Genomic DNA, 9,951 nt, shown 5'->3' with positions numbered 1-9,951 from the left:
GTTCTGATTGGTTGCTTAGCTGTTGCTCAAATTTGGTGACCTGCCTCGCCACTTTAGTGTAGTGACGTGTCCTTACTTAAGGAACGTTTTTGTCTCCTCCTACTGATTAAAGCACGAAGTGCTACTGAAAAAATACGCCCCCCCCCCAAAATATACAGGACAATATTTGAACATACTGTATGCTAAAAATATATTAAACTAAACTGCACGCTCATAATAAATTATTTTAAAATAAACTAACCAAGTTAAGCCATTAAACTATACTGTATAGTAGGTTTTTGTTGTGTCGTTGTCCTGGATGAGCCTGTTCTGTCTCCCAGTACAGAGGTTAAGGCTTCAATTCCGGGTTTGGACCTACGTGTGTGGAGATTGGATGCTCCCCCCATGCCTTTGTGGGTTTGCTCCGGGTACTCCGGTTTCCACCCACAGTCCAAAAACATGCATGGCAGGTTAAGTGGACACTCTATATTATCCGACGGTGTGATTGTTGAATGTGAATGCATGGTTGTCATCTATTGTGTGCAATATGATTTGCTGGCAACCATTTCAGGGTGTCCTTCGCCTACTGCCCAAAGACAAATGGGATAGGCTCCACCAAACCCGCGACCGAAGTGAGGATAAGCAGTGCAGACAATGAATGGCCTACAAGTTAATGAAAAAAGATGATGGAAATAGGTATTACAAATTAGTTTTAAAAATAATTATTACCTCAGCTCCAAAAACAAATCCAAAACCAAAAATAAAACAATAAATGAACACATAGCCTTGTGCAGTTTTGTGCTGACAGCACTTTGTGAAATAACAGGCTGAGTCCACATTAAAGTCACATGCTTAAAATTAAAAAAAGGAAAAACATTGACAGCCATTTGAAATTTTTTTGGATTAATAATCAAATGAAAATTAAAAAATGTGTTTGCATAATTCTGCAAGCAGACATTTAGAATTTTAATCCACCATCACTGGGAAATCCCATTTCACTTTATTAAAATGAGATGCATTTCCATTACAAAACTCACTCACAATCAGTCTACACAAACACTACTATGCCCTTAGGAGTTATGTATGTATGGTCAAAATTCAGGCCCCTTAACAACCCGTTGAAGGTGCTGGAGGGGTTCATTATACTGCATGTTGGTTGGACGTTCAGAATTTAATATACACAGAACAAATAAAAGGGGAAACATACTTGCGTCACATCAGTAGAGTGTTTACAGTACGCAGGTCAATGTTTAAAGTGTTAGGAATATTGTTATGTTTTAGCGGTACAACATGAAATAACACACGTGCTTGCAGCTTGGCAGCATCATTCCCCAAATTGAATACATTTATAATAACTAAAAACAGTTTTGGGGTCATCTTGTATGCAATGAGCACATCTTTCCAGAGGTTGAGGACCATTTTAACTTGGGGAAAATCAGAAACCAGCACACCACAAGTCACACCGTTTTTGTTTTGTGTTAGGTCCCATAAAAAAAAAAAAGGAAAATGTCTCCAACAATTTTCCTGGAACTGCTAGGACACCATAACCTGACAGTCACATGACCATGAGACTTACGCCATCAAACAAACACGTACTGCAACTGGTAAAACAATCCGCCATCAAACAAACACATACTGCAACTGGCAAAACAATCTAGTTGCTTCAAAGCAAATAAAATCCTTCAAATTCTAGATGATTTATTGTGCTGCATTTTCTTAAAGGAGAGTCACTCAAATGGCACATTATATAAAATGAGAGTGGGAAAAAAATGACAAAAGAAAACAATTGTGAGTGAATTATGCGTTTCGAGTGTGAGGCACAGAGCAATTATATGTCACACTGACATTGTGGAAAAAAAATGAATATTAATAAAAGGGGCAGAGAATAGATTAAAAACATGTAAACCCAGTGCTGCAAAACACATTAAGGAACTCCTTCGGAAAAACCTTTGTCACATTAAGCGAGGGTCCTTCATGCAGCATCAACATCACTGAGTAGGCAGCAGTCTTTGTCGGACAGGGGAGGTGTGAGGGGATGTGAGCCTCTCTGAGGATGTTGATGATGTCATCGAGGACTGCAGGTGGACCGTCTTGTGGAAAAGCTTGTTGCTGATGAACACCACCAGCGAGAAGAGACGCAGCTGAAAATGACTAAAAATCGGGACGTACAAGATGACTCGGCGAGGGGAAATGACATAAAATTGAATGACTCAAAACTTCGGCTTGATTTTGTCACTTACTACAGCTTTGTTGGTGTCTTGGCCTCATTGGCGCTGATGATGAAGAGAGGGAAGAGGATGGAGAACAAGCAGCCACTAAAGAGAAGATAAAGACTCTAAAATGTAATGCAGTACTTTATGATTCTTTGTAACTGTATTAGTACCCAACAGGCAATTATTTGTGCTGTTTCTGAATTCCAATTTCTACTAGCATGTTTGGTAAATAACATAAATCAACAAATGTCTCCCCCCTCCCCCATTTTGCTGCTGTAGACTGCAAATTTCCCCAGTGTGGGACAAATAAAGATGATCTTATCTTATCTTAAATGCTGAGCATAGACATCTTAAAAATGTTCTCCAGCCTCTTTCAAACACAGCGCATCAAAGTCCCGTCAGTTCTTATTTCCACACAGCTCATCTCCAAATACCAGTTTCTTCAATCTTCATTAGTGCGCTTGAATGTAACACCCAGGTAAGAAAACAACTTATCATGTTAACACACACTTTGCACCTCATTATCTATATGCATGGAGCAGACAAATGCATGATCAAGCCAAATAGGGAAAATAATGTACATCCGTGGAATTGAGGCTTTACCTGATGATATATGATGAAGGCAAGGCTGTCAACAAAGCCATGGGCAAACCAAAGCCAAAGTAATAGGGCCAGTTCCTCTCAATATTGGACAGCCGTTGGTGCATCTCGATGCCTTTTAAACGTCAATCACTTTCAGTTTGACAAACATGACATATGCATTCCATTTGAGTCAAAAGTACCGGGCTATCTTACCGTGGTTGAACCAGCGATACTCAAAACAGTACAGAGAATAGAGCAGAGACATGTGCAATAGACTGACCATCTGTCCGATGGCATCGATAGGAAACAGGCTCACAATCATACCCTAGAGGACACAAATGCACAGTGTCAGTCTGACAGAACTCACCTTTACTGCATGTGTGTTTAGCACGGAGATATTCATCCCCTTTCAAAAATATCAACAGAAATTGTGCTCAAAACAATACCAGTTAAATTAAAAAAAAGTTCACGAACCAAATCCCAACCTCGACATTCTGCATGCTGTAGGCAGAGGGTACAGTATGAGGTTAACCACAATTACAAGCACCTAAGAGGAAATTTGGAGCACAAAAATGTGTTTTGAGCGTACCACACGGTTTTTGTGAACTGGTCCGCCCCAACCACTTCAGAAGATAAACAACGACAAAGCGCACGAACGCACATGCAACCATGTGTGGCATACGTACGTACGCTGAATGAAGTTGTGGTTTAACCTTAACATTGGTCATTTATAACCTTAACTTCTTTAAAGGAAATGACAAAGAAATGACCAGTTACAACTCTTGCAATAACATTATACTACACACTAACATGATCAAAAAACTTTGAATGGATACATGGTGTAGAAGTTAAGGACTCGCTATCCCCCGGTGTTAACCAGCTCCGACCCTCTCAGAGTCACACTACACAGACAAGTAAAAAAAAAATGTCGTATGACAAAATGAGCCAGCTAAAAAGACAAAGTAGCCATAAGATGGATGCTCAACTCAGAGTGTGAGTTCGCTATATTTATGAACAAGAAATTAATGTTAATGTTCTGAAATTGCCTCAACGAGAGCGCTACGGAGTAGCAGTGTCTTCCACAAATAAATATTTACGGAGCTCTGCTGGAGGAGCATGGATGTCAACAGCGTTGCACATTACAATACACATTGGTGGACAGTCCTTGAAAATTAAGTTTTACTGCCATATGTTTGGAAGAATATTTTTCCTCTTGATAGTTGTGTTTTATTGAATTGCATTTTTAATCGGTTGAATTGTATGTAAGTTTATCTTTAATCAATGTAATTGTTTCCCCCATTTTCAATCGGTAAAAAAAAAGATCAATAATGACTGAAATGAAATATTTATAACATGAAACATTTTTCCAGCCATATCACCTAGCCCCACTAAGTACATTATATTTAAAAAGGCATTTCATTTTATCTTAAGATTGACCTGTTTATTTGACTTCTTCAGAGTTGCATTGACGCCTTATTAAATCTTAAATATCATATCTTAAAATGAAATGATCTATATTCAGCGTTTTTTCCTCTCTGGTCCATATTTTGAACCAAATAAATAAACAAACATTTAAAAATGCAAAATTCAATAATTAGCGAAATCGACCAATACGAATGACTTATATTGTAAGATATGTTTCAGCCCCTACTAACCACACATTCAAGGTGCAAACCTGAATGAGGAAGAGTGCCTGGAGGAGGAGGTTGAAGAGCATATCTGCGATGATTTTGCTCACACTCGGGAATGGTTGCACTTTACAGCCAGACACTTCGAATGCTAAGTCAGCTATATCCTGCAACAAGTACACAACTATCAAGACACAAATATGGTATGGACCTGTATGTTCAATCCAACCAAAAATCAGAGCTTCAATGGCCCTATATGATAACGAGAACCCACCCCCCCACACACACACCCTTGTTAAATCATGAGTCAACATTGATTAAGCATTGTTTGGAAAGCCGAGTTCAAACTCAGCCTGATCAATGGCCAATTTGTTGAACCGACATATCACTTACACATTTGCACAAAATTGTTCGTATCCCACTGTTAATGAAAGGAAAATCCACATTGGTCACAGGCATAACTTGAATCAGGCCTATGTAATAAACACACAGAATAAAAATGAAAATCCGACACTGACTTAGAATTTTGGTTCAACAAAATTGTGAAAATCACCAAAACAATAAAATAAATATATTGGATTGGATTGGATAAAACTTTATTGTCAAATGTACTGTATGTGTAACATGTAACATACAGCACAGATGAAATTTCTTCCCTCTCAACATGAAACAAGAGGAGCCGCTGCGGGTGTCCGCGCCGCTATCAAAAGAAAAGTTAACAAAAAAAATGACAATACAAAACAACACATATATACATACATACACATATATATATATATGTATGTGTGTGTGTGTGTGTATACATGTATATATACATACATGTACACACATATGTATATATATATATATATATATATATATATATATATATATTTATACATGTACACACACACACACACACACACAGTATATAACGTATCATCAGAAGCACCTGGTCTATTTCAAGTGTGTGCCATCATTTTTGAAGCACAATTCAAAAGCAGTGTCTGATTTTCAGTGATTAATTTTCATTCAATGTTTTTGTATACTATTAATTTTGTCAGATTCACGTTATTTCTGAGACCGCGCAAGTTTCTTTCATGAACCGAGGGGAGTCGACACTTTTGTTCATGTGTGGACAAATATACAAAAAGTGAATGGGAATGTGTGGCAGACTTGTGTTGTTGGTATTTTTTTATTATGCAGATAAAATTACACGTTTTTGTGGGAAATGGACATGAAAGTACATCCCACTTTGTCTGCCTCTGAGGGGAAGAAGACCCTAAACACAACACGTGGTCATTCAGAAAAATGCTGTCAACATTGGGGGACCAACCTGAAACCAAATAGCGTTGACAATCTTGCTGAGGACAAACAGTGGGAGAACCCACAGAGCACTGAAGACAGATGTCAGGATGAACTCCAACCATGACCAGACATTGCCATGGAGCGAGGGGTCGCCTGTAGCAACAAAAAATTGTTCTCTGAGGAGGATTTCACAACTGAACTGTCCATCGCCACGGTTAAATCTTCATCTCGAGTACATACCAATAATTTTTGCAGATAGAGTCTGGAGTAGTGGGATAAACACCCGGTAGAAGAGAAAAAGACTGAGCTACAGAAAACAAAATAATAAGATTAAATATTATCAGAAGATGCTGAGAGTAGAATTTCTTTCCAATTTTCAAGAGTGTCATGATTCAACACGATCCTCACAGACATGTACATTGAGCCTCTTACCCAGAAGACTCCTCCATTCCAGGCACAGCACTGAAAGATCCTGCTGGCTACTTTGGGGTCACTAAAAATAAGTAAGTAAATAATTAAAGTAAAAATGAACAAAAATATATATACAGTAATCCAAATCACTATTGCATACGATTTACCCTCATTACAAATTTAATTGACTCCCTGAGCCGATTTGCTACTTGAAATGTTCATGCATTGAGGTAATATTTGCCCAAATTAAGTTACACTTAACTTCTTTTTTTTTTAACCAGTGTAGGGTTAAAAATATAATGCATTATAGATGAGCACCAAACAACCACCTTCCGTGCTCATTTGAGGACCATGCCAAAATTTTTATGGGCACCTCTGGGTTTATATCAATGGTATATGACAGTAATTGTATTAGTTTGGATTGCAATCCTTCGAATCAATGCAACTGTTTGACATACTTGTCAGGTTTACGCTCCTCACTTTGAGCCCGTCTCTGTGCCAAAGCCCCGCTGGCCCTTCTTCGCCGCTGTTCCTCCCTTTTCTGCTGGATGCGGGCATCCAGCTTGGAGATGGTTCCAATCCCGAGTATGGAATCCTTGATCCCCTGCAAAGGTCCCAGGTGAAAAAGAGAACACAAGTTCTGAACCATACTACGTTATTGGGGAAAAAATGTGCAGAAAACAGGAATTTGTCATTGATGACAAGACTCAAAAATCTGTGCGGAACAAATGTCGCCAATAGTCCCTTCATAAACTCAATGCCAGAGTCTAAAAACCAGAGGTATGACATCAGGCTTATGTATTATTACAACATGCAACATATCTGAATGTGCTGTCAGATCACTCTTTCAGAGATGAATGTGTAAAGCTGGTATCTTTGTCTCATGCTCATAACACATAAGGTTTATAGTCGTGTATGTATGCTCTGGAAGACACAATTGTGTTAATACATGACCAAAAGCAAAAATCAGTTTAGCCAAACGTATTACTGACGTATGATCATATCTGAAATTTTTTCATCACATCTCATTCTCTCATACCATCACGAGTGCCATCATGCGATAGCCTCCACCGAAGTCTTTTGGAGAGCAAACATATCAGGAACTTAAAAAATGTGTAGTGGGTATCAAAGTGCAGTTTGAGGGCAGATCTAATCCATGACATTAGTGGACGAGCACCAATACCGGGCATCTGTATCGAGCTGCTGCAAGCCTTATTTCAAAGTATCGAGGCTATGAAGGCTGGCCTGGGGATACCAGTCACTGACGTGAAACTGCATCCATGTCAATCCTCTCAAGTGCGCATTATGATGCAATTTCTGTCATTATATGTATGGGTTGATTTAATGCTTCAAGTGCATCATTAGTGTTGCGAGCAAAATGTATACTTTAATTTGTTTACTCAAACTCTGCATGGCGGGGTGTGCTTCTCTGAAATTCCATTCATGTCTATCCGCTAATATGCCCGCCAGATGCAATTTCTGTGACTCTATGTATGTTTTATAAGGTTTATGTTTTTGCTAGGAGTGCATTATTAGTGTGCTGCTACCAACATGATACTTATAATATCCTATGGTGGTGCCATATGGCTAAAATTGATTTTTTTTTTGTCTGTCAGATATCTTGATAACAGCAAGTAATCAAAATAATGAAATTTACGATGTAGTGCAACTCTGCTTTATAGATAAACAATTTTATGCTACAACAAATGTGTTTGCTGTGTTTGCATGCGTGTGTGTTTTCAGTGCACTAATGTGTGTGTTGCGCTGTGCCAATTTGTCCATACACGACCATAGTAAGAGTTGGTGGTTGGGTGTGTTGTGTGGCTTGGACAAAAAAAAAGATGACCACATGATGAGGATTGTGTATGCATTGATGCATTGAACGGCAATGTGAACTATGTCGAATTGCGTTTTTTTAGGGTCCCCATTGTTGGAGGCGATACTTGTAACATATACAGTATAAGTGATAACTTCACCATACAATATGTTACATTGGATGACTTTTTATTAATCCACAAAACGAAGGAGAACAACTCACAGGTACAGTTTTACAAGGTCTGCTATTTTATCCACTGCTAATTTTGAAATGATAAATATGGCCACATAACGTTCTAACACAATCAATGTGTACTGTCCATATACACTTGACAGCAAAAACGGAAGTTGGTTTCTTGTGCATGTGCTTTGCAAGGACTTGTAACATTTTAGGACATCAAGTTTCATACACACACAATTTCCATTTCCTGTTAGATGGTTATTATCACACTTTTACTTTTTTGTGAATTTGTATGATGATGGTTATGTTGTTGATGTAATAAAGTCATTTTGGGACTTTCAACTTTGGAAGTGGCAAGGCTGTACAAAATATTTTTCACAAGAAATTTGCCAAGTGCATCGGTACTTTTGGTTTCAGTGCCAGTGTAATCTACACAGGTGTGCCATGTGCTGTGGATTCATGTGTGTGTTGCTGACCGTCGCAACATTGCGGAGGAAGGCCTTGACACTGTCTGTCATCTCTGTACCAGCTGCAGATCCATCAACTGCAGAAGGAATGGGGACTGTTGACCTGTTGGTCAGCTCTCATGGCAGAAAAATATTCACCCTGTAACCTGCCATAAACCAGACAAAGTACAACGGATCAGGAAAGTGATCGGAGGCAGACCTAGACAAAGACAAATGAATGTGTAGATTAGATAGCCAAACAGCTCTGTACAGCAGTGTTAGCTTATACTCCATTATTACATGCATACAATTCGTAATGAAATAAGAGGGAACTTGTAGGGCTGCACGATATTGGGGAAAAAACATGTGATATGGGTGTTGAATATTGCAAGATTGATATTATTGCAATATTTAAATTACTGAAAGAAATTTAAATGTTATTACCTAATTTAAAAAAATAATTCATGCCATAAATTATAAGCAGGCTCACACTTCGCTAATTAAGTGTAATAACTTGGAATTTTGATTGGATAGATAGATAGATAGATAGATAGATAGATAGATAGATAAATAGATAGATATTCTTCATGTTTACCTGGCTTTTTCTACATTAAAGAACATGATAGATAGATAGATACATACATAGATAGATAGATAGATATACAGTAGATGTTCTTCGTGTTTACCTGGCTTTTTCTACATTAAAGAACGTGAAAGATCAAGAAGAAAGCCACTTTCAAATGTGTAAACACCACAGATCAAAGAGCCCTAGCTCACACACTAAGAATCGAAATAATCTAATTTGCGTTGTTACATTTCGGTGGGATAAACACACAGGGGTCGAATTAAACATGAAACCAGATCAGTTACAGAGAATTTGTGATATCGAGAAATTTTATATTCGTTCCTACTATATACTGTTTTAGGAAGGCATTTAGCATGCTATCTCAGGGTTACCCGACGTTGAGCGTATACATTTTCTTTTTGCCTGCCGAAAAGAGCATCGATAGTATGGCACGTCAACATTTGTCTTTAAATGTCGGTTTCAATTTTATGTCTGGTCTCACAATTTGTCGGCACACAGCTAGCATGTTTGTTTACGCTGCTACCTCACAAGAAATGTTCACCACCTTGTGCAACTCTTGTGATAACTGACAAAATGAGACAACACTTAACCACGCGAGGAAAGCGCCCAGTCATTGGCAGTGTCGTCCTTACCTCATGCGTCAAGCAACTGGACAAACGAACGTTTCTTGTTTGTCTTCCCCTTGTATGTGGCTTGTGGCAGCACTAACAACAACAAGAACGCTGACTGAATAGACGATCAAGGGCCGGGGGGAAAATACACATTGCGCAAGCTCCAACTATGAAGGATGCTGGGAAATGTAGTTTTTATTACTGTTTCAACC

The 9,951-nt window shown here is 38.5% G+C and overlaps 1 protein-coding gene across 2 annotated transcripts; it reads right to left on the bottom strand.

The window, feature by feature from the left end:
* Window positions 1-956: 956 nt before the first annotated feature.
* On the bottom strand, window positions 957-9,884 carry ei24 (EI24 autophagy associated transmembrane protein). Of its 2 annotated transcripts, none has more exons than XM_086131723.1 (11): window positions 9,761-9,884; window positions 8,573-8,709; window positions 6,559-6,704; window positions 6,122-6,182; window positions 5,930-5,996; window positions 5,718-5,842; window positions 4,450-4,569; window positions 2,988-3,099; window positions 2,796-2,907; window positions 2,220-2,294; window positions 957-2,130 (listed from the first exon to the last, which is right to left on the bottom strand). In XM_086131723.1, the coding sequence occupies exons 2-11, from the start codon at window positions 8,612-8,614 to the stop codon at window positions 1,968-1,970; spliced, it is 1,023 nt and encodes a 340-aa protein (XP_085987849.1). In that variant the 5' UTR covers window positions 8,615-8,709; window positions 9,761-9,884; the 3' UTR covers window positions 957-1,967. The 2 variants fall into 2 exon arrangements, with proteins under 2 accessions (XP_085987849.1, XP_085987850.1); XM_086131724.1 differs by having other exon boundaries at window positions 8,573-8,713; window positions 9,762-9,865.
* Between the last annotated feature and the right edge of the window lie 67 nt (window positions 9,885-9,951).

This window comes from Hippocampus guttulatus, chromosome 15, assembly GCF_054856545.1.
Source record: "Hippocampus guttulatus isolate MCC_2025c chromosome 15, RoL_Hgut_1.0, whole genome shotgun sequence".
NCBI classification, from domain to species: Eukaryota; Metazoa; Chordata; class Actinopteri; order Syngnathiformes; family Syngnathidae; genus Hippocampus; species Hippocampus guttulatus.
Note: the sequence above shows the minus strand (reverse complement) of the source record. Positions and strands in the feature narration are given on the sequence as shown.